This window comes from Carica papaya, chromosome 3 (assembly GCF_054855325.1).
Source record: "Carica papaya isolate Zhongbai chromosome 3, ASM5485532v1, whole genome shotgun sequence".
NCBI classification, from domain to species: Eukaryota; Viridiplantae; Streptophyta; class Magnoliopsida; order Brassicales; family Caricaceae; genus Carica; species Carica papaya.
This window is the reverse complement of record NC_142311.1, coordinates 13,727,223-13,752,760: the sequence shown is the minus strand read 5'-3', so window position 1 is coordinate 13,752,760 and position 25,538 is coordinate 13,727,223. Positions and strand designations below refer to the sequence as shown.

The window sequence follows — 25,538 nt, the reverse complement described above, 5'->3', positions numbered from 1 at the left end:
CATTCTCAATTATGGGCCGTCCCCATACCCCGTCCGATATGGGGCGCCAATTTACCAAATCTCAATACCCCGTCTGGTATGAGGATGAAGCGGGCCGTCCCCATATCCCGTCCGGTATGAGCGTCAAATTATCACGTCTACATATCCTGTCCGGTATGAGACAACGTTCACGGTAGGGTTCCCTATGTACCCGATCCGTCCACCATCTCTCAGGATATCCAGTAAGACTGTCGTTTCATCTAATTATTTAATCACACAATTTCTTTACTGTTTAAACTTTATTTTTTCCGACTCAACAGTAAACACGTAAAATAAACCACACATGCAGTCTTTGCCACTTGACGCATCCTGGTTGGTCATGGCTGCTGACCGGGCGTCTGACGTGGTTTTTTTATCCATGTTTTTTGATTTTTGTTTCAAAAATACCTGCAGAATTCAAATTTTCACATATTTTCTCCAAAATTATTTTCAATTTAATCATCCATCAATTTTATTTCATTTTTACCCCAAATAAAATAAAATAAAATAAAATAATAAAAATTATATTTATTAATTATTTAATTAAAACAAAAAAAAATTGTGGGCGTTACAAATTTTTTATTATTTTGTTATAGACATAAGTTTTAGCAAATTTATCACTTACTTTAAAATTTTTATTTTACTTATTCATTTTATCTTCATGATTTTGTTAACTATATATCACAGGCAGATTAAAATTTTAATTTTTCTTCACTATGGACGATTAGCTCACTGCAGCTGACTGACTGTTAATTTAAGAAATTAGTATAGTTTTTTTAATTGTAGAATGTCGAATGGTCCATCTAAAACTCCAATGGGCGCATTGCTAATAAAGTTCAGCCTTATTATTATTATATTAAATTTTGAATCCGCCCGCTGCAACAAATCCCATTAGTAATAAGTTAGTTAGTTGATCACCGCATCAACTACTTATTAGTTAATTAAATTTTTAACTCCGTTGGGTTGGATGTGAAATTACGTCATCAATAAATTTAAATAAAAATTATTTTTAGTCAAAAATGGTGGGTATATGATAAATTATTATTTTAATTTATTAAAGTTATTATTTTAAAAAAATCATTTTTAATGTTTAGAAAAGCATATAAATAAATAAATAAATAAGAAAAGAAAGGGGGATGATGATATATATATATATATATATATATGGTCAAATTCAAAGATTTGCCAGCCAAAATGGACTTTTCCATACAACAGCTTCTCCGGTCTACTAACGTCTCCACAATTTGGACTTTTTCCATGTGAAAAAAAAAAGCTAAATTTAGAACCTTCCACCCTCTTATAATTCTTCTATGGCCATTAGGAATCAACTTGGAAGTTTTCTTTTTAAGAAAAAGAAAACATCAATTTATAAATAGACATTCAAGTTAATTTCCATTTATTTTAATATTTAAATTAGTTTTCATTTTGTAAAATAATAATTAAATAAAATAATGAATCGATTATTCTAACAATAAATTTATTTATTGGTTACACAAATGTTAAAATTTCAGAGCATTTTATTAATTTAAAATTATCAATGTAAACACCTAAAAAATCTAAATAAGGAAAAGATTAGAAAATTCCGTGACTAAAAAGCATGAGCATCTCCTTTAATTTCCTTTTTTTTTTTTTTTTTTTGTCTTTACCAGAGGTTCTTCAATTCCAATTACGATTAAATTCTCTTCCCATTTTTCTCATATATTTCCTCTCAGGTTTCTTTTTATACTCCTCATGTTTCTTCATTAATTAAAAGATTATGCACATGTCACCTGATATAAAATAATAAATAATGAAAGAAGAACTTCAACTTCGCACGATAAATATTGGAAGTGAATTTTAACACGGCAAGATTTTAAATTAATTATTCTATCACGTTTAATTAAAAAAAAAAATTTAAATTTTAATTATTTCAAAGTAAAAGGAGGTTAATTAATTTCTAAAAAGTTTAAAGAATCCCCAATTCCAGCACGATCCTAATTGAAGAAGCAAAAAACAAAATACGAGTTGTTTAATTATGTTGATTCTATGAACCATATAATATAATGTTTTCTTTCCAACTAATTTCTTTAAGAAAGTCCAAAAAAAAAAATGTAAAGTTAAATATATATTGTTTTTTTCTCAAGGTGGAGGACACGTGGCAATCCATCCGCATTGCAGAAAACGACCGGCTACTTTAATAAAACGACTCGCTCTATACATTCAATTAGAATTAAATAAAATAAGGATAAAAGAGGAATCCTTGGCCTCCCACGCCAGTCTCTTCCCGATATTATTTATTCTTTGTCCTCAACGCGGCATTGACAGGCCGACCGACTTTTGTGAGCTTCCTCCCCGATCATAAGCAACCTTCTACACCACAATATACATATATATATACACACACACACCAGCTTCTTCTGAAACTATATCTATATCCAGTTAGCTACAACGTATTTTCTTGCTTGCCGAACAGGTTTCCTTCTTCTAAATTTTGAGTTATCTGAGTTTTGAGAATTTGAAGATGAGCCAGTACAATCAGAATCAAGTTCCAGGTATACCTTCTTCTTCTTCATAATTGTTTTCATTCACACGCTATGAAATTTAACTTTTCCTGAAAAAGAAATCATCGCAGATCTTTATGATGCGCTTTAGGAAAAAAATTAGTGTTAATAAATTATTGCTGGCGGATAAAAGATCTAAGTACAGCGATCATGATTGAATATATTTCTATTTAAGTAGAGAAAGAGAGAGAGAGAGAGAGAGAGAGTAAAATTTTATGATGATAGTAGGGGTTTATAATTATTATTCCATGGAGTTCATCATCTTATACATATATATTTATATATACGTTGACCATATATACGGTATCATCCGATACTTATAGCTGAATTTTAACAAGAAAAGAAAACTGAATAAACAAAAATTATATGTATGAATTTGTTGATGAGATTAAAAATGCAAAATAATAAATAAATATCTAAGATATATATAGAGGATTTTGAATACTGATATATTTAATTGAAAATTGGCAGTGGCATACCCTCCTCCACCAGTATCTACAGAGCCATATGTAGCTCCACCACCAGCAGGTTATCCCACCAAGGACGCGACTCAGTTTCAAAACCCTAATTCCTACCCTGTGGAGACCAAATCCAGGGGTGATGGCTTCTGGAAAGGATGGTAAAAAAAAAAAAATTCAAACTCTTATCTCAATTCATATATACATACATACATATCTATATGTGCATAGATGCATATATATATATATATATATATGTGTGGGTGTGTAGATGGATGGATAAATTGAACTGATGTAAATTTTTGGGTGGTGTTGTGCAGTTGCGCTGCCTTGTGTTGCTGCTGTGTGTTGGATGCTTGCTTTTAAGGATTGAAGACCTTTAGATTTGGTGCTGTTGTTTCATTGACGTTATGACTGGCTTGTTATTTCTTACTATTATTGTTGGGTATATTTTATTATTATGTGTTATTTAATTTATTTCTGTATTAATAAAAAAACCTAGGCCTATACATATTTTGTATACAGGTGGTTGTAGAATAAGCTCTTTATATTTCTCTGTTTTCCTTCTTAGTTTTTGCATTTTTTCCTATAAATAAATTTGTACCTGAGTTATTTCATTCATTTTATCTTTAAAAAAAAAATTACATTATCAACTAATTTCAATTATACGAACAAGAATAACTTCCAAAGTACTTTTAATGTAATTTAGGACCTTAAACTTGATGTGTATTTTACTATATAAAAATCACTTAAAATTAAATAAATAAATAAAAAAGTTTAAAACTTTAAGTACAACTTAAAACAAATCATAAAAAATTGGAGATATATACTGTGTTCCCTCAATTATGATTAGAACTCAGCTTGAATGGTTAAAAAATTTAAGCAGCTTTTCGAATGAACCCTCATTTGTTCCAACCATAAGCCTAACTTATAAACAGAATATGGTTCTCTCAATAAATTAATAGCATTCCAGCATAGTCACGGAAAAACGTACTCTGAAGATCAATAGTATTAAACTAAGAAATTAAGCTAAAAGCATGTAACTCAGATAATAGGATGTAAATCAGACAACAGAGTGACAAAGTTAAGTTATCTCATCTATTCATGAGCTCTTGTAGTAACTAGTTTAATCCGAAAAGAGTATGCGAGGCCACAATCAAATTGCAGACTAACAAAAATTATTTATTAAACCAACCAGCACAAAAATAGATTTTTCTTTCAAACACATTTAAAAATCAAAGAGTCATCACAGAGCTAATTCTCAACCAAATGCCAAGCAAGTGATTAACTGAATCTCCTTGAGTGGTTTTAGTCCAAAAGGGTTATACAAACAGTTACCTAAAATATTTGAGCCGTAAGGTTAATAAAATGCGGGGTATAGCTACTGTAAACTCAGGAATATGGTTTGACTATTTAGGTTGTAAATTTTAGAATTGTTATGTTTTAAAGATTAGCATGCAAAGGGTAAAAACTTAGTGCCTCCAGTTAATATTGTAAGACTGAGCTGAGGGTAAGATTCTCCCAGCATGTAATGTGAATATGATACTGAACACCAATCCTCAAATTCTATGCTACCCTTAGAATTTATCCATATGGTATGCACAGTGAAAATGGTATCAATACATAAAATCATCAAAATCATATATTACAAAACATGTAGAGTATTTAGCAATCAAGCCAGCATTCCTCCGTTCATTCCGAATAACGAGTGGATTTTCAAATAGAGAAACTTCATTCCCAATCAAAACAGTTCATGAAGCAAAAAAAAAAAAAAAAGCATCTCAACCTGAATTTTAAAAAACACAGCCAACCCCATAAAACCCATAGCAGATATTTCAGGCATACCTGTGCAACATCGAAATGGAGAAGATGAACTTAAACAGGTCAGATAGGTAAAATCTGGTTACAATAAGTTAAATCTGTAAATGCCAAGATTTATATTCATCATTGTCCTTAACCCAAACAACTCAGAATGCACATGGGTTGAATGTAAAGTATTAGCCGAATCCAATCAGGAAAATCTGTAACTTGGTTTAACAAGAAAGTTCGATCCAATATTCAAATATGTTTTCTCATTAGAGAGTAACCGAGTCTAAATTCAAGCAATTCACACAAAAGGAAGCAAATATGATAAATTTGCAGTGAATAACAGATTAATGTCTAAAAACAGAAGCATTGAAGAATCACAAAGCAGAAGCTCAGAAAAATATAGATCCAACAAGTTAACAAAAAGTTGTTCGATCATCTCCATAAAATCTAGTTCGCAAAAATGATGCAAAACAACGATTCAAAACCTGAGCTTGGTGAAAAACCACCTGTTCTGCGACTTCAGTTAACAACAAAGTTGGATCCGATATTCAAATGTATTTCTCACTGGAAAGTAACAGAGTCTAAATTCAAGCAATAGACATAAAAGGGAAGTAAATAAGTTACTTTTGCAATGAATAACGCATTAATGCCAAAAAAACAGAAGCATTACAGAATTCAAAAGGCATAACCTCAAGAAACATGGATCCAACAAGTTCGGAAAAAAGTTGTTCGATCATCTCCATAAAATCTAGTTCTAAAAATGAAGCAAAACAACGATTCAAAACCTGAGCTTGGTGAAAAACCACCTGTTCTTTCCAGTCTTGAACCTCTCTTCAAACCTGGCCTTGGTCTCCTTAAGAGAAGTCACCTTCTTGTCCTTAGATTGAAGAGCATCGACTGTGACGACATCCTTCAAATCAACGTCGAAGGTGTAACGAGTAGGCATCAAGTGCTGATAGTTCACGAGCTTGACGAAGGCCTTCACTCTGGATTTTTTGGCGGTCTTCTTGGCGGAATCCTTCCTGATAACCTTGCTCGGGTATTTTTTTATCCCTGCAACCAAACAGTGGCCATAAGGACGGTCTCTGTTTCCTTCGTCGAAGGATTTGACGATAACCGCCTTCCGTCCGGCATAGCGGCCCTGCAAGAGGATGACCGCCTTGTTCTGCTTCAGAAACTTCACCATTTTCGGGCTCTCTCTCTCGGCTTCGTCGCTCTTGAACCCTAGAGAGTGTTTTTTTCTGAGAAATAGGCTTTTTATATCAGACGAATTGGAAGTCTCTGTGCCTCATTTTCTTGGGCCGTAGCATGGGCTTTTCTAAGCCCTTTTGTGGATTATCGGTCTGGAGATTTGGGCTTTCTCTCAGCATTTTTTCCGACAAATAAATTTATCATTTTATTTCAAAATTAAAATAATGTAATTCTTTATTTTAGTTTTATATTATTGTAAAAGAACAGATAAAATAAAATATTAAATAATTAATAAATTAACTACATATTATAATTAAATTTATTCAATATTACATGAAAAAACTCAATAAATTTCTATAAATCTTCAAATAATCCCATAAACTGTAAATATTTTCTCTTTTGTAAAAAAAAAAAAAAGCAATGATTAAATCTCATTATTTAGATAAATTTATTTTAATTAAATTTTTATTGATTTATTTGATATGTTTATCAAGATCAATTGGGTAAATATTCAATTCAGAATCAAACAAATTTGAGTTGCTAACTCAATCCCATTTTATAATTAAAAGATGTGGACCTGTGAGTCAACTTTATAATTAAGTATTTCTAAAACTTGATTACTTCATTGAGTAAACCAAGTAATTCAATTGCTCAATATCCATTCTCATATTGTTAAGTAGGAGAAGAGAGCCACCATTTTAGACCAACCTTGAGAGCAAGTGGGCCTTTAAACGACAGTGAATACATAAACACGTATGTATATTAGTCATCTATGTATACTTTCATACACAAAAATTCACACACGCACATTATATTTATATATATATATATATACATGTATATAAGACTTGTATTATATCTTAATTTCTATCTCTACAGCACTTGTTATAAGACTTGTATTATAATTAGTACAGTACTATAATAGCAGCACATTATAAAACAATAAATCATCCTAAGACAACTTGCCCATAAATCAACCAATCTGTACCAATAGAGTACTCTAGTATCCAAGTTCAGAAAACATAAATGATCAGATAACACAAATGTTCAGATATCATCCTAAGACAACGTAGCTCTAATAACATAAAGGTTCTTATAACATAGAATGCAAATTCCCAGTCTTAACCCTCTCCCTCGTCCCAAATCGAACAAAGAACAAAATTTAACAATTTAAGAGCTCAACAAAGTCTGAAATCAAGAAAATCATGATGACTATGCCTATTCTTTCATTGAAAAAAAAACACAGTAACTAATTTATCTCATCCATTCATGAACTTTGCAGTGACTAATTTAATCCATAAACAGTCCCCGATGGCACAACCAAATCATAGATTAATAAAGATTATTTACCAAATACCAAATAGCAGTAAAAAAGACTTTCTTTGAAACACATGTAAAAACCAAACAGTCATCACAGAGCTAATCCTCAACCAAACACCAAGCAAGTGAGACCTAAAATCCCTTAGAATCCCTTTAGCCCAAAGCATTGTGTATAACCACTCCAAGTTAGCTATTCGAGCCATAAGGTTAATATATATAGGATATAGTTACTGTAAACTCAGGCATGGTGTTTAACTATTTAGGTTGTAAATTTCAGAACTATTATGTTTTAAGCATGCAAAGGGTAAAAACTTAGTTCCTCCAGTTGGTATTCTAAGATTGAGCTGAGGGTAACATTCTCCCAACATGAATATGCAAAATATCTGATACTGAGCTCCAATCCTCAAATTCTATGCTACCCTTAGAAATAACTCATATGGAATGCACAGTGAACATAGAATTCAGTTCTTCAACTGAACTTTTAGTTATTTGCCTATCAAAACAAGATATATGTGCATCAAGTCCTCAAATAAATCGTAAATTATAAATCATGTAATGTATTTAGTAATCAAGTTAACATTCCTTTTCCGCCACTCAATCCCAAGAACAAGTAAATTTCAACTAGAACAACTTCATTTCCAATCCAAACAGTTTATGAAGCAAAAAAATTGCATGTCAACCTGACTTAAACTCATACATCCATTGCAAAAATGATGAGCTCTGCCTGTGCAACTTCACATTTCAAGAACAAAAATAGTCACACATTCGGGAGAAGATGAACTTTCAACAGCTAAAACAGGTAGAAGGTTGAAAATCTGGATATAGTAAGTTAATCTGTAAGTGCCGAGAACTATATTCAACATTTTTTTTTTTTTTTGAGATAAGAGAACTATATTCAAGATTGTCCTTCCTTAATCCAAAAAATTCTGAATGCACATCCGTTGAATGTAAGGTATTAGCGCAATCTCAACAGGAAAAATCTGCGACTTCAGTTAACAACAAAGTTGGATCCGATATTCAAATGTATTTCTCACTGGAAAGTAACAGAGTCTAAATTCAAGCAATAGACATAAAAGGGAAGTAAATAAGTTACTTTTGCAATGAATAACGCATTAATGCCAAAAAACAGAAGCATTACAGAATTCAAAAGGCATAAACTCAAGAAACATGGATCCAACAAGTTCGGAAAAAAGTTGTTCGATCATCTCCATAAAATCTAGTTCTAAAACTGAAGCAAAACAACGATTCAAAACCTGAGCTTGGTGAAAAACCACCTGTTCTTTCCAGCCTTGAACCTCTCTTCAAACCTGGCCTTGGTCTCCTTAAGAGAAGTCACCTTCTTGTCCTTAGATTGAAGAGCATCGACTGTGACGACATCCTTCAAATCAACGTCGAAGGTGTAACGAGTAGGCATCAAGTGCTGATAGTTCACGAGCTTGACGAAGGCCTTCACTCTGGATTTTTTGGCGGTCTTCTTGGTGGAATCCTTCCTGATAACCTTGCTCGGGTATTTTTTTATCCCTGCAACTAAACAGTGGCCATAATGACGGTCTCTGTTTCCTTCGTCGAAGGATTTGACGATAACCGCCTTCCGTCCGGCATAGCGGCCCTGCAAGAGGATGACCGCCTTGTTCTGCTTCAGAAACTTCACCATTTTCGGGCTCTCTCTCTCTCTCTCTCTCGGCTTCGACTCTCTTTTATATCCTAAAAATAGGGTTTCTTTTTCCCTTTCTAATAGCAGGTGGCTTCGTGTCTACAGTCTCTCGGTTTTTTTTCTTTCTATAACTTACTGTTTATTTAGGCAGAAAATGGGCTGGAAAGTTTGGGCTTTTATCGGCCCTTTTTTTGATAAATAAATTTACTATTTTATTTAAAAGTTTTTTTCTAATAAATAAATTTACTATTTTATTTCGTAATTAACATAATTTATTAATCCTTAATTAGTTTAATAGTTAATACATTTTTTGTTCTTTTTTAAGATTGAGTTTATTGTATTTATTTTTTGCAGATTATTTGCAATTAATGTATATATTTTTTATTATATATTTATCTTATTTTGAAATTTACTTTAATGTAAAATGGGAGATAGGCCGACGTTAGAGTTCTTCATGCTCAGGGGTTTATTCTGGCTGGGCTGGCACCTTAAACAGGTGTAACAGCCCCATAATTTTAAAATAAAATATGTGTATTAAAAATGTCAAATGTGAAACCGTAATAAAAATTTTGATTAACATCTCTTACACTAAAACCAAAAACGTGCTCAAAGTATAAAAGAACAAACTAACTAAAAGAGAAACTCGAAAATAAAAGCTATAAATATAACTATGGAGTCTTCAGGCGTTCCCTTCGTCGTCTTCCTGCGGAACGAGCTCGGGAACAATGTCTTCCTGATATGAAATGATTAAATAAGGAATGAGCTACACCAGCCCAGTAAAAACATCACACTATCTCACCGTCACGGAGGTAAAGGTGGGTAGAAAACACAAAAAGACCAATAGAGCAGGATTTACAACAAATTCTTTTATCAATAATAAAATCTTTTACTATCCACTTATCTCGGTGAAATTCATAAAACAATATACGAAAGCAATAACATTATCATCATCATGAAATCATATGAGCTGTATAATAAAATACTTATCACGCCTTTTGCAATTCAATCATTACACAACATATTTTTCCTCATTTACCAGCCTACTAGTATCCATGGGGATCCATAGGGGTCCCACTACCCGTGAACCCTTAACACTTGTAATCAGATTCCAGGGCCGTCCCCATACCCAGTCCGGTATGGGCGCCAAAACTATAAACCTCAATACCCCATCCGGTATGAGGGTGAAACGGGCCGTCCCCATACCCCGTCCGGTATGGGCGCCAAAACACATAAGGTCTCCATACCCCGTCCGGTATGAGAGACCACAATCCCGGTAGGGTTCCCTACGAACCTGGTCCGTCCACCATCTCCCAGGATATCTAGTCAGGCTGACCACATTATGCAATTATTAATTTACATAACTTTTCATTCCCCTTTTCTTCAGTCAGAATCATTAATTCACACACAAACAAGCAAACCAGTAATTTATGCCAAACAAGACAACATACAACATCAGGTTCTCAGTCATTCAACCCATAATCAATAAAACAGTAAAATGTGCACACGAAACTATAAAATGAAAACACCAGACCTCATACTGCATTTAAAACCGTAAAATAGGCCAAACAACAGCTAACCGACAAACACACCAGACTCGGACTCCATTAGCGACCTTAAACAATTTCACACATCTGTTGATTCATGAAATACCGTTTTATCATTTATTGAACTTTAATACCGTGATAGGAAATAGGGTGAGGGGTCCTTACTTGTTTCGGGGTCCGAATACGGGTCTACAGTGCGCCTACAAGCTGTCCCTAATTTTCCCTGAATTTTTTTTTTCTGGAGAACTGAAACGCACTATTGGTACCTGCACGTGTCCCAAAAAATCCCAAATTAGACCCAGCGCCCCTTTCGGCCAATATCGCAATTCTGGTACGGCGGCTTCGCTGTGCTCCGGCGGCGATTTGCCTCGGGGTGACTGTTTTCGGCCGTTTCCGACCGAATTCGGCCACACTCGCATCAGTCCCTGTGATAAAACAACCTTAGGGCCCTCGGGGGGCCAAAAAATTACGAAAAACCGAAGCTTACCAGTGGCGGTGCTCTCGGGTGCGGCGGCTCTCCAGCGAGGTTCGTGTTTTGGTGATTTGGCTTCGATCAACCTGTAGAGAAAGGAATGGTGATCACGGTGATATAAAAATTGTATCAAACGGAGGCCGGGAAGGGCCTCATCGGAGGCAAAAACCGAGGAGGGGCGCGGCGGCGCCGCTGGGTTTCGGCCGTGTTTTTCGGCCGTTTGGCCGGGATTTTGGCTCCGATTTGGCCACAGGAGAACTCAGCATTGAAAAACAAGCCGAGGGTATGAAATTTACCTCGATCGGCGGTCAAAAAACTCCCCGGTGCGGCGGCGGGTGGCTGTGGCCGGCTCCTCCGGCGTTTGGTTCGTCTTCTCCGGCGAGGGCAGGCGGCTAGGGTTTTTGTGGTCAGGTGTGGAGGTTTTATTTATACCCTTTTGCCTTTTAATCACAGTCGTCTATCTTGATTAAATCTGGACCGTTCGTACTTGATTGAATCTGAGCCGTCCGTGCGCGTGCATCTGGGTCGTCCGTGCGAACGCTTGATCTGGGCCGTCCGATCGCGCGCACGCGGATCGCCCACGTGGCCCGTCCCTGGGTCGACGTGGTCTTGCCACGCGGCAAGTCCTGGTTGGCCAGGGATGCTGACTGGGCCGCTGACGTGGCTGCTGACGTGGCGCTGACGGTGCACAATTTTTTTAAATTGCGTTTTGACCCCCCGGTTTCCGATTTTCTTTTCAAAAATACCCCCAGAATCCTAATTTTCACCCCTTTTTCCCAAAATCAATTTCAATTAAATCCAAATAATATTTTTACCCCATTTTATCATTATTATTATTTTTATTTTTATTAAAAAAATTAAATTAAATTAAATAAATCAATTAAAATTATAAAATTATAAATAAAATTAATAATAATAATTATTATTATTATTAAAAAATTAGTGGGTGTTACAACTCTCTCCCCTTTAAAAAAATTTGGTCTCCCAAATTTGTCTCTTACTCTTGGTCGAACAAATGGGGATACTGGGCTCTAAATTTTGACTTCAGTTCCTAAGTAGCCTCCCTGGGCGTGTGGTTCTGCCACACGACCTTTACAAATGATGTTTCCTAGTTGCGGAGTATTCTGCTCTCTCGGTCCGTGATACCGACCAGTACTTCTTCATAAGACAAGTTCTTTTGGAGTGGAAGCGGTTCATGAGCCAAGACATGATAAGGGTCCGGGTTGTACTTACGTAGCATAGATACGTGAAACACGTTGTGAACTCGGGAGAGCTCGGGAGGCAGTGCTAGTCTGTAGGCAGCGGTACCAATCTTGTCTAAGATTTCAAAGGGTCCAATATATCGGGGGTTTAATTTTCCCCTCCTGCCGAACCTACTAATTCCCTTGAAAAGAGTGACCTTAAGAAACACATGGTCGCCTTTCTCAAACGCTAGGTCTCTCCTCCGGATATCTGCATAACTCTTCTGCCTACTCTGAGCTGTCTGAATGTTCTTCTTGATTTTAACTATCTTGGACGTGGTCTCCTCTACCAACTCCGGGCCGAACAATCTTCTATCACCCACTTCCTCCCAACAAATCGGTGACCTGCACGGGCGCCCATATAGCGCCTCATATGGAGCCATGCCGATGCTTGCTTGGTAGCTGTTGTTGTAGGCAAACTCTATCAGGGGTAGATGGTCGTCCCAATGGCCTCCGGAGTCAAAGACACAAGCTCGGAACATATCCTCAAGCGTACGAATTGTCCTCTCTGATTGTCCATCAGTCTGGGGGTGGAAGGCAGTACTAAGAGACAGCTTTGTTCCCATAACTTGCTGGAAGCTACTCTAAAACCGAGAGGTGAACCTGGGATCCCTGTCGGACACTACTATTACTGGAACCCCATGCAATCTGACTATCTCCCGGATATACATCCTTGCCAACTTGTCCAATGAATCGGTCATCCTGATGGCTAGGAAGTGGGAAGACTTGGTAAGTCGGTCAACGATTACCCATATGGCATCGTGTCCTGAACGCGCCTTGGGTAGCCCCGATACGAAGTCCATGGTGATATGTTCCCACTTCCATTCCGGGATCGATAAAGGCTGAAGTAACCTACCTGGGCGTTGATGCTCTGCCTTGACCTGCTGACATACCAAACATTTAGATACAAAGTCGGCTATGTCTTTCTTCATCCCATGCCACCAAAACTGGGGTCGCATGTTTTGGTACATTTTGGTGCTTCCTAGATGCATGGCAAACTTCGAGCCATGGGACTCTGTCATGATGTCCCTTTTTAACTCACTGTCATCTGGGACGCACACTCTATCTTGGAAACGAAGTAGTCCATCGGCAGATATTCGGAATTCTGAGCTCCCTCCCTGTTCTGCATCCTTCTTGCGGGCTACCAGGGCGGGGTCAACTGTTTGAGCTTTCCTTATCCTCTGAATTAACTCGGGCTGGACTGTCAGACGGCCCAAACATGTGACTCTCTTCAGATCATGAAGTCGAACCTGTTGTGTGGCCCCAATTGGTCTGCATTCTGAAACCATCAAATGGGCTAAGATACCTGCAAAACTTGGGTCAGATGGTGAACATGCTCTTCTCTGCTTTTTGAGTAGACTAAGATATCATCGATGAACACGATGACAAACTGATCCAAGAACTCTCTGAAAACTCTGTTCATCATATCCATAAAGATTGCCGGGGCATTGGTTAGCCCGAATGACATGACCAGGAACTCATAGTGTCCGTACCTGGTTCGGAAGGCTGTCTTGGGGATGTCTTCTGTTCTTATCTTTACCTGATGGTAACCTGATCGTAGATCTATTTTAGAAAAGACCTGTGCACCCTGCAACTGATCGAAAATGTCATCAATCCGGGGAAGAGGATATTTGTTCTTAATTGTTACCTTGTTTATCCCTCTATAATCAATGCACAGTCTCAACGTCCCATCTCCCTTCCTTGCAAAAGTAACTCCGGCACCCCAAGGGGAAACGCTGTGTCTAATGAAACCACTGTCTTGTAACTCAGTGATCTGTTTCCTTAGTTCTTCCATCTCAATGCGGCTCATTCGGTAAGGAGCAACCGAGATGGGCTGGGTACCTGGCTGTAAGTCTATGGTGAACTCGACCTCTCTATCCACTGGTGGACCGGGCAGTTCATCCGAAAATACATCTGGAAAGTCTCGGACTACTGGAATCTCTTGGATACAAACTTCCTTCTTGGGCTTACCTAGTTAGAGGAAATACAAGATTAAGGCACTGGGAATTAAGAAAACTTGTCATCAGGGAAAATCAGTACTGAATGATTTTATTAACTTGTAAATGGCTCCTCGTTGAGAGGATTAAATATAACCTTTTTGTTAAAGCAGTCTATGGTGGCGTGATACGCCGCTAGCCAATCCATTCATAGGATTACATCAAAATCCCCCGTGTTTAACCCTATTAGGTCTACCCTCAGTTTTCTATCTGCTATCTCCACGACACATGCCCTGTAGATAACCTCTCCTAGCAATGTCTCTCCCTCAGCGGTAGATACAAGCAACAATGAATCAAGTCTATCAGGTGATACACAAATTTTGGAAGCAAAAACATGTGAAACAAAAGAATGTGATGCACCAGTGTCAAACAAAACATGAGCAATGTGGCCAGATATAGTATACATACCATGTACCACGTCCGGGTCTGCGTCGGCATCCTTCTGGATAAGGTTGTAAACTCTGCCCTGGATTGGAGGCCTTCTTTGATTCTGGTTCCTCGGGCATTCCCTTGCATAGTGCTGGGCACTGCCGCATATGCGACAAGTGTTTCTGAGGCGGTAGCAGGGTCGGTCCCCGTGATCCCTGCCGCAGTGCTGGCAGATCTTCCCACGTGCTGCCCCCGTAGCCTGATGAGGGACCTGGATGGCGGGTATGGGCCTCTTACTGGGTTGGACAGGCGCGGTAGGTGCCTGCGAAGCGGGGCTGAGGGTCGGGAACTCCCCGCTAGCTAAGGGTGGGTGTCGAAGCTCCTTTCTATGATCTGCGCCTTTGCTAGGACTGCTGAATATGTCTCGAGCTCCATTACCAGTAAGTGTTGTCTGATCTCCGGGCGGAGACCCCACTGGAATTTCCTAGCCTTTCGGCCCTCATCCATCAATGTCTCCGGGGCATATCGGCCCAGCTCCAGGAACTTACGGGCATACTCCGACACTGTCATGTTTCCCTGGACCAATTGAGCAAACTCCATTTCCTTTAGGTGTTGGATGTGTTTAGGGAGATACTCCGCGTGGAAAGCCGCTGAGAACTGCTCCCAAGTAGCTGGTGTAGGCAGAGTGGTCCGCTTGAGCTCCCACCAGCGTACTGCTTCCCCTACCAGCATGTAGGAGGCAATAGCAGCCCTCTGTTCAGGAACTACTCCCAGGTCTCGAAAGCTCTCTCAGTCTCTGCCAGCCAGTATTGGGCCTCTTCAAAAGAGGATCCCCCTGCAAAAGTAGAAGGGTTCAGTCTTCTGTACCTCTCTATGAAGCCGGGGTCGATCAAGGAAGGAGCGGGATCCCGGGGTAGAGGGACTGGGGCTGACTGAGGGTGAATTGGGGGCCCTGTGGTGGCACTTGCTGATGTGGTGGGGGTACTGAAATGTGCTGTGGCGGTGCATGGTGGTACCGTGGCTGTGGTACTGGGTCGTATCGCGGCTGTGGTGCCGGGTGGTACTGTGGAGGAGCAGGCTCCTGCCGGAGTGGTTCGGGATCAGCCTGCTGTAGCGGGGGCTCAACCTGCGATAGTGGAGGAGGTCCGGGTAACTCCCTTCTCTCCTCTCGCCTTTGCTGGGCAGCTACGAGAGCTTCCACCATCTCAAATAGTCTATCTAAATCCTCCCGAAGCGAATTATCTTGGGCCACTTGGTTTAGTGGGGGCCTTCTCTCCTCATTTCCGTGTACCTACATTCACAAGGAATGGTTGAGTAACGATCTATCGGTGAGTATTTCTCTAAGGCACTATTGTATAAGGGATGGGTCCGAGGAAATGCGGCTCTGACACCAACTGTAACGGCTCCATAATTTTAAAATGAAATATGTGTATTAAAAAGGTCAAATGCGGAAGCGTAATAAAAATTTTGATTAACATCCCTTACATTAAAACCAAAAACGTGCTCAAAGTATAAAAGAACAAACTAACTAAAAGAGAAACTCGAAAATAAAAGCTATAAATATAACTACGGAGTCTTCAGGCGTCCCCTTCGCCGTCTTCTTGCGGAACGGGCTCGGGAACAATGTCTTCCTGATCTGAAATGATTAAATAAGGAATGAGCTACACCAGCTCAGTAAAGACATCACACTATCTCACCGTCACGGAGGTAAAGGTGGGTAGAAAACACAAAAAGACCAATGAAGCAGGATTTACAACAAATTCTTTTATCAATAATAAAATCCTTTACTATCCACTTACCTCGGTGAAATTCATAAAACAATATACGAAAGCAATAATATTATTATCATCATGAAGTCATATGAGCTGTATAACATAATACTTATCACGCCTTTTGCAATTCAATCATTACACAACATATTTTTCCTCATTTACCAGCCTACTAGTATCCATGGGGATCCATAGGGGTCCCACTACCCGTGAACCCTTAACACTTGTAATCAGATTTCAGGGTCGTCCCCATACCCAGTCCGGTATGGGCGCCAAAACTATAAACCTCAATACCCCGTCCGGTATGGGCGCCAAAACACATAAGGTCTCCATACCCCGTCCGGTATGAGAGACCACAATCCCGGTAGAGTTCCCTACGAACCCGGTCCGTCCACCATCTCCCAAGATATCTAGTCAGGCTGACCACATTATGCAATTATTAATTTATATAACTTTTCATTCCCCTTTTCCCCAGTCAGCATCATCAATTCACACACAAACAAGCAAACCAGTAATTTATGCCAAACAAGACAACATACAACATCGGGTTCTCAGTCATTCAACCCATAATCAATAAAATAGTAAAATGTGCACACGAAACTATGAAATGAAAACACCAGACCTCATACTGCATTTAAAACCGTAAAATAGGCCAAACAATAGCTAACCGACAAACACACCAGACTCAGGCTCCATTAGTGACCTTAAATAATTTCACACATCTGTTGATTCATGAAATACCGTTTTATCATTTATTGAACTTTAATACCATGATAGGAAATAGGGTGAGGGGTCCTTACTTGTTTTGGGGTCCGAATACGGCTCTACAGTGCGCCTACAGGCTGTCCCTAATTTTTCCTGAATTTTTTTTTTTTCGGGGAACTGAAACGCACTATTGGTACCTGCACGTGTCCCAAAAAATTCCAAATTAGACCCAGGGCCCCTTTCGGCCAATATTGCAATTCCGGCACTGCGGCTCTGCAAGCGGCGGCGATTCACCTCAGGTTGGCCGTTTTCCGCCGTTTCTAGCTGAATTCGGCCACACTCGCATCGGTCCCTGCGATAAAACAACCCTAGGCCCCTCGGGGGGCCAAAAAATTACGAAAAACCGAAGCTTACCGGCGGCGGTGCTCTCGGGTGCGGCAGCTCTCCGACGAGGTTCGTGTTTTGGTGATTTGGCTCTGATCAACCTGTAGAGAAAGGAATGGTGATCACGGTGATATAAAAATTGTATCAAACGAAGGCCGGGAATGGCCTCATTGGAGGCAAAAACTGAGGAGGGGCACAGCGGCACCGCTGGGTTTCGGCCGTTTGGCTAGGATTTTGGCTCCGATTTGGTCACAGGAGAACTCAGCATTGAAAAACGAGCCGGGGGTATGAAATTTACCTCGATCGGCGGTCGAAAAATTCCCCGGTGCGGCGGCGGGTGGCGGCAGCCGGCTCCTCCAGCGTCTGGTTCGTCTTCTCCGGCTAAGGCAGGCGGCTAGGGTTTCTGTGGTCAGGTGTGGAGGTTTTATTTATATCCTTTTGCCTTTTAATCACAGCCATCTATTTTGATTAAATTTGGGCCGTTCGTACTTGATTGAATCTTGGCCATCCGTGCGCGTGCATCTGGGCCATCCGTGCGCACGCTTGATCTGGGCCGTCTGATCGCGCGCACGTAGATCGCCCACGTGGCCCGTTCCCGGGTCGACGTGGTCTTGCCACGCGGCAGGTCCTGGTTGGCCAGGGCTGCTGACTGGGCCGCTGACGTGGCTGCTGACGTGGCGCTGACGGGGCACAATTTTTTTAAATTGCGTTTTGACTCCCGGTTTCCGATTTTCTTTTCAAAAATACCCACAGAATCCTAATTTTCACCCCTTTTTCTCAAAATCAATTTCAATTAAATTCAAATAATATTTTTACCCCATTTTATCATTATTATTATTTTTATTTTTATTAAAAAAAATTAAATTAAATTAAATAAATCAATTAAAATAATAAAATTATAAAATAAACTAAATAAAATTATTATTATTATTAATAAAAATTAAAAAATTAGTGGACGTTACAACAGGTGTCCAGTTATAAGAGTCCATTGTCTACTCTAATTTATGCATTAAAATTAATATTTTCTTTAAAATTATTAACATATACGCACAAAATAACTTGTCGTAAAAATAATTATAATTAATAATATTTTTATTAAATTTATTATAAAAAAATAAATATTTACGTTTACGATCAACATTTTTATATGAACTCACAATTACTTATTCTTTGAATAAAAATTTAAATGTTTTAAATCATTTTTTAACAATTTTAAACTCGTAGATTAGTTACACATGATTCTAAATATATTATATATAACTACATAAATATTTAATTCAATAAAATCTATGAAGTAATAAGGGGAATTTAGGATGAATTTTGCTAAAATTGGATTTATTGGATACACAATACACTAACTGAAAATTGTTTTGAATCTATAGTGAATTTCTATTAAAAAAAATATATAATTTTGTTCTTATCATGTAGGTTTTCAGTAAAACCTATGCCCATCTGTCTCGTTGAATATTAAAAATTTATTTCTATTATTTCTCCACATATTTACTAGACCATTAACAAAAAAAAAAGAGAAAGAGCTTTACTCGAAAAAAAAAAATTCACATTTTAAATAGAAGAAAGAAAAAGACATTGTTTGAAACTTAGTAACATGGTGGTAGGTAGTGAAGATTTTGAGTGGTAAAGGTGTAAAGGCCCAAAAACTAGAAAAATAGAGATATCGAATTATATCAACCATAAGCGGAAGTAATTTAGAATTTAAGGTTTATATTTATTATACAGTAAATCATGACACCCAATAGGGCTACGACAATATTCATTTATAAAAGTTCAAAAATAATATAATAAATAATTGAAATAAAATCCTATAAGGTTAACTTCTGCTGGTTAACTCTAATGGGATTCGAGAGGTAACTTTTATTTGCAACCCTCCTGCTATTCGAGATCTGGATTTTGATCATCCTTATATAAAATGATTAAATAAGGGGAATAAGTTATATCAGTCCAATAAAAATATCACACTTAACACCGATATGGAAAACTAAATGTTAGTAAAAAAAATCGTCAAACAACCAATGGAACTCTTATTTCTTTTTCAATAAATTCATTTAACTTAAAATGTGTTATTTCATACTTATCCTTATGAGTTTCCAAAACTGACATCTAAAGACAATAACCCGAATAGTATTTTGATTGTATATTCAAATGAGCAATAATAAGAAGCTTACCTATTTATCAATACCTTTGAAGATCCATAGTCATATTCTTCTACGCGTGAACCCAATATCTAATTTTTTGATTAACCGGTTGTCCCCATACTTCATCCGATAATGGACATTAAATATATCACCGCCTCAATATCTCGTCCGATATGAGGGTAAACTATACCTCCCAACTCTTTCCGGTATAGAATTTTTCAGCCCCGTTCGATTGAGATAATATTCACAGTAAGATTTTTCTCTATGTACCTAGTTCGTATATCCTTCCCCATGGTACCCGATAAGCCTTTTATATATAAATCCATATCATCAACCAATCATAAATCACATACCCACATCTCATTTTTTGTTTATCAATCAACAATAAATAATGCAAATAGATAATATGTAAATAAAAAAAAAATACTATTTGGACATTTATTTTAATCAATAGGAAAATAAGAGAAACAGTTAGACAATCAATATAAAAAGGCAATAAATCTATAAATAAAAGTACACGCGGTAAACTAATAAATATATTCTACTAATAGATAAATAGTATTGACAAAATAGGTAACTTTATATTGACCAATTACTGGCTTCACTGGTGATTTGTAATTAATTTTAGAATTTTTTTAATTTTTACAAAACACAACATTATTGATTATTAAATTTCAATTTACCATAACGAAAAAAATGGTGAGAAATTCTTATCTCAAATTAGTGTTCGAAATATTGTAGTTTTTACTATGCCTCCTGGGAGTTTTCAAATTTTTTGAATTTTTCATGCGAAAATTAAAAATACGTGTTACGTATCAAAAAATACCTAAAAATGCCAAAATAAGTATTTTTGAACTTTTTCGACTAATTTAAGGTTCCAGCACGGCAGTGACGCTGACTTCGCCACCCACAACAACGGTTCCTCTCAACTTGGCCGTTTTTGGCCGGTTTAAATTAATTCTAATCGATTTTGCATGAAGACCTGTGAAAAATAAAGTTAGGGGGCCTCTGTCCACTAGAAAAGGAAAAAATCGATACCCTACCAGTGAAGGGTCTTCGGGTACGACGGCTCCGTTGTTCCTCTTTTACAGTCGAGGTGTTTTTTCGGCTAACCTGCACCTGAAGGAAACAAGGATCGCAATGGTCAAAGAACTGAGGGGAATGAAAACCGAGAGGAGGGTCATCGAAGAGGTTTTCGGGTTACAGTTGCGGTGGCTCGGCTAAGCTCTGCTCGTGTTTTTCATCTCACCCGCTGTCCTTTTATCTCTATATCGGCGTGGGGAGGTTCGAAATTCAATTCTGAGTGGAAGGGAAATTTTTTTTACCTTTTTCAGCGTCAGCGATGCCTCTAGTGCAGCAGCGATGGTGTCCCTCCGGCGACTGATCTTTTCTTTGGTCGTCCTCCTTCTTCTTCTCTAGTCAGAGCTGTTGATTAGGGTTTTGGTGCCAACTAAAGAGAGGTTTAAATACCTCTATTTCTTTGATTCTGACCGTTCATTTGCGTCAACATAGAGCGAGGAGGACCGTCTGATTCGGTGCTTGTTTAGGCCGATATGTGTGTAAATCTGGATCGTCCATCGCGATCAAATCCAGTCGTCCGACGTATGAAAAAGAAACAGATCTGGGCTGTTCGTACGTGTGGGATGCGATCTGGACCGTTGGATCGACCAGGCATGCGGATCGCCTGCGTAGAACTAGTGTTAGTGTGTCCGCCACACGGCATATTCTGACTCGTCGTGCTGCTGACATAGTCGTCTCACGTGGCTGTATTTTTTAAAATTATATTTTTACCCCAGTTTTTCATATTTCTTTTTAAATAGGTCATCACTTATTTCTACTTTAGTTCTAATTTTTGAAAATATTTAAAAATACATCCAAAATTCAATTTTCAATAAAATTTCATAAAAACTAAAATTAAATTATTTTAAATATATTTTTTCATTAATGTTAAATTATCTCGAACTAAATTTTTAAGCCCGAGTGTTACAAAAGACAAGACCAATTGATCGATAAATGAAACGTTGAAGATGGCAGATGTGAGACTAAGAAATGAAGATGGTGAGTGGCGGAGGTGCAATGTTGCACGACAGATAAAAAATTAAATAAATAAAAATAAAATGTAACGGTGAAGACGCAATGAATACACAAATGAGCAATGTTGCTGAGTGGTGAAAGTGTGATGAAGACAAAGACAAACAACTGTGGTTAAGACATTTGGAAGCTCCAAAGTCGCAGAAGCTCAAGGGCAAGTGATTGAGAGAGTCGAAAATGAAAAAGAAGTTGGTTACAAGTGAAATTGTGTTGGTTAAGTGGGTTTTGGGTTTTACTATTTTCTTTATATATTTTTTAGTTAAAATTTTTATTATAATATATATATTTATTATGTATTTAAAACACAAATATGAACTCGTTCTACCTTAGTTAGTCAATTTTAAAAAATTCGTTGATTTGATCTAATTTTGTTTAAATTGGGTTAAAATCCGTAAAAATTTAAGATGAACAAAAAAAATTTAGTAAGTTATTATTTTTATTTAAAATTTACCAAATATTATGCTAAACCTTTTTATTTTCTTTTAATATTTAATAATTTAAAAAAAAATGAAAGAACTAAGTAAAATAAAATTTAGCACAATGTCATCAAAAAGAGTATATAAGTGTTTAATGATTAGTTCTCCTCACAATTCACCCGTTTTTTAAGTCGGTTCTTTCCTTTCCAAATAATTTAATAATAATATAATTATTAAATAATAGATAAAAATGGATTTCCTTAATTAATTAATTATTTATTTATTTATTTCTAACCCAAAAACAACGTAGAAAGAATCCAATGATGATGCAATTAGCGCAATATTAGTGATTAATTAACCCAAATCAAATCATTAATCTAACATTTCCTCTAACCCTTCTCCTAATCAAACATACTTAAACGACACCCACTACCTAACACAATAATACTTCAAAACATTTTCCTCCCCTTTTCTTACTCTTTCCTTCCCTAAAAAGCTATCCCACTTTTTCCTCTCAAATTTTCCCTCACTTTTTCTCTCTCTCCAAACACTCCTCCTCTCCTCTTATCTCCCCCTCCCCCTCCCCCTCCCCCTGACACATCTCTGCCCAACGCTTTTTTGTCTTTCTCTCCAACCTTTGTCCCCTTTCACTCGAAAGCTCTTCGCCTTTCGAATCTCTAAAGTAACTAACTCACGGCGCGAATCACACATCACTTCCCCTAACGATCATGCTCCGGAGTTTAGTTCCACAATCGCCTATCGGTTCAGCTCCTGCTCCTACTTCCACCTCTACTTCTTCCATGAAGACTAAGCGTGCCGACCGGGAACTTGCCGGCGGCGAATCTTCAGGCGACGATCCTTCCAGCTCTACCAAGCGACCCAACCTTTCCGGCCAAAAGACTATCGTCGAAGGAGAAGAGGCAGTTATTGGAGAAGAGTCAACGGGGCTCAGGCTTCTTGGCCTCCTTCTGCAATGCGCAGAGTGCGTAGCTATGGATAATCTCAACGACGCAACCGATCTCTTGCCGGAGATCTCCGAGTTATCCTCTCCCTTCGGTTCTTCGCCTGAACGTGTTGGCGCGTACTTCGCCCACGCCTTACAGGCGCGCGTGATAAGCTCCTGCCTCGGTACCTATTCTCCTCTAACCACCAAAACAGTAACCTTAACTCAGTCGCACAGGATCTTCAACGCTTTGCAATCATACAATTCAATCAGCCCCCTGGTCAAATTCTCTCACTTTACCGCCAATCAAGCTATCTTCCAAGCGTTGGACGGCGAGGATCGCGTCCACGTCATCGATCTCGACATAATGCAGGGTCTTCAATGGCCTGGATTGTTCCACATACTGGCCTCTCGGTCCAGAAAGGTCCGATCGATGAGGATAACCGGGTTCGGATCCTCCTCCGAGTTGCTAGAGTCAACGGGGCGTCGACTCGCGGACTTCGCGAGCTCACTGGGACTTCCTTTCGAGTTCCAGCCGCTGGAGGGAAAAATCGGGAACATAGCGGATCTGAGTCAACTCGGAGTGAGACCGAACGAGGCAGTAGTAGTTCACTGGATGCATCATTGCTTGTACGACGTAACCGGGAGCGATCTAGGGACGTTGAGACTTTTGGCTTTGCTGAGACCGAAGTTAATCACGATCGTCGAACAAGATCTGAGCCACGGCGGGAGCTTCCTTGGGAGATTCGTGGAAGCTTTGCATTATTACAGCGCTCTGTTCGACGCGCTGGGGGATGGATTAGGTGTGGACAGCGTAGAGAGGCATACAGTGGAGCAGCAGCTTTTTGGGTGTGAGATTAGGAACATCGTGGCAGTGGGTGGGCCCAAGAGAACCGGAGAGGTGAAAGTGGAGAGATGGGGAGATGAGTTGATAAGGGTCGGGTTTCGACCCGTTTCACTTGGTGGGAATCCGGCCGCCCAAGCCAGCTTATTGCTGGGGATGTTTCCGTGGAAAGGGTACACGTTGGTGGAGGAAAACGGGTGCTTGAAGTTGGGATGGAAGGATTTGTCGCTGTTGACGGCCTCTGCCTGGCAGCCGTCCGATTAAATTACTACATCAGCGATCACGGAGATTATGATATGGGAGCAGGTATAAGATCATTGACATTTTCATGGGGGGGGGGGGGGGGGGGGGGACGTGGACGAGCTCTGTGTTTTTGATTGAATTAAAAGGTTTTCTAATTCCTTTTTTGTTGTAATTCTTTGAAGAAGAAGAAGAAGAAAGAAAGAAAGAAAGAAAAGGTGCTGTTTTTATTTCTGTTGCATCAAATTTTTTGGAAGAAAGGAAAAGAAAAAGAAAGAAAAAAGAAAGAAAAGAAAGGAATTATTATTGATAGGAATTGCTAAAAGCTTGGAGGTAGTTCATGTCTTCCATGAATTGTGTAAATGCTGGAAGGATCAAGTCCAAAGTCAACTGGGAATTTTTCATTTTTTGTTATTTTGAGTTTTGTTGAAATTATTATTTTATTTTCAGTTTAGCTTAGGGACACACTCTTTTACATGATAACTGTAAAAAATATGAAATACATTTGTAGATTTTTCAGGGTTTTTCTTGGATCCTAAAGATACCCTTAACAATTAAAAATTGCAATATGAATTATAGAAATGATTCAGATGTAATTGGTGAGTAAAAATTGAAGATGAGAAAATGGGTCAAGTTAGAAAACTAGATTACAGAGCAACATTATTAAAGAGCTTGATTGTGAAAGTTGCAGGGAAGGAGAATAAAGGTGGAGAAGAGAGAAGGGGGGGGGGGGGGGGAAGAGGACAAAATGAAACAGCTAATGAGATTGAAAAGGCAAAGTAAAAAGCCCAATTTTACATGTGATGTACGGTGGATTTTCAAAGGCATTAATTGAGATAACAAAAAATCCTCGCATATTGCCACCCTCTCATTCAATGAAGTCCAATGAGGACACACAGTGCCACGTCCATTGACAAACATTGTCTTTCCAAATTCTCTCTCTCTCTCTCTCTCTCTCTCTGTATATATATATATATATATATGCTCACTATTGATAATCATTCTAAAGGGTTCTTATCACTTACGTGTACTTGCTCTGTGCATGTATATATAATAATAATAAAAAAAATTAGAGCTAGTTTGGTTCCATGATTAAAATCATCACTAGAAACTGGTTCTTATAGCTTTTTTTTATTTAAATATTCAAATCATAAAATATTTTAAAAACGAATTAATAGTGATAGAAAAATGACTGTAGAGGTGAAGTTCTTGAAATTCTACTCGAGAAATCGTTAATTAAATAAATGAAAATATTAGGGTAATATTTCAGTCTCCAATATTAATCCTTAAATAAATTCAAGGGACTTTTTTTCAAAGAAGATAGGTGGAAGTCACTCTCTAAGTTTCATTTAAGAAAAATGACTCATTTTCTTAACAGTA

At 38.1% G+C, this 25,538-nt stretch overlaps 4 protein-coding genes across 5 annotated transcripts; 2 read left to right on the top strand and 2 right to left on the bottom strand.

The window, feature by feature from the left end:
* The first annotated feature begins 2,223 nt into the window (after window positions 1-2,223).
* On the top strand, window positions 2,224-3,637 carry LOC110822000 (protein CYSTEINE-RICH TRANSMEMBRANE MODULE 4-like). 2 transcript variants are annotated; one of them, XM_022051994.2, is made up of 4 exons: window positions 2,224-2,336; window positions 2,471-2,549; window positions 3,030-3,177; window positions 3,337-3,637. In XM_022051994.2, exons 2-4 carry the CDS (start codon window positions 2,519-2,521, stop codon window positions 3,380-3,382), a joined length of 225 nt encoding a protein of 74 aa, XP_021907686.1. In that variant the 5' UTR covers window positions 2,224-2,336; window positions 2,471-2,518; the 3' UTR covers window positions 3,383-3,637. The 2 variants fall into 2 exon arrangements, with proteins under 2 accessions (XP_021907686.1, XP_088072121.1); XM_088215995.1 differs by lacking the exon at window positions 2,224-2,336 and having other exon boundaries at window positions 2,343-2,549.
* A 1,711-nt stretch (window positions 3,638-5,348) lies between these two features.
* LOC110821999 (large ribosomal subunit protein eL27x) lies at window positions 5,349-6,072 on the bottom strand. The gene has a single exon (XM_022051993.2). It carries the CDS (start codon window positions 6,009-6,011, stop codon window positions 5,604-5,606), a length of 408 nt encoding a protein of 135 aa, XP_021907685.1. The 5' UTR covers window positions 6,012-6,072; the 3' UTR covers window positions 5,349-5,603.
* Window positions 6,073-8,328: 2,256 nt separating this feature from the next.
* LOC110821981 (large ribosomal subunit protein eL27x-like) lies at window positions 8,329-9,089 on the bottom strand. Its single transcript, XM_022051969.2, has one exon. The coding sequence runs from the start codon at window positions 8,988-8,990 to the stop codon at window positions 8,583-8,585; it is 408 nt and encodes a 135-aa protein (XP_021907661.2). The 5' UTR covers window positions 8,991-9,089; the 3' UTR covers window positions 8,329-8,582.
* Window positions 9,090-22,495: 13,406 nt separating this feature from the next.
* LOC110821690 (GRAS family transcription factor) lies at window positions 22,496-24,677 on the top strand. The gene has a single exon (XM_088215994.1). The coding sequence runs from the start codon at window positions 22,860-22,862 to the stop codon at window positions 24,180-24,182; it is 1,323 nt and encodes a 440-aa protein (XP_088072120.1). The 5' UTR covers window positions 22,496-22,859; the 3' UTR covers window positions 24,183-24,677.
* The last annotated feature ends 861 nt before the right edge of the window (window positions 24,678-25,538 follow it).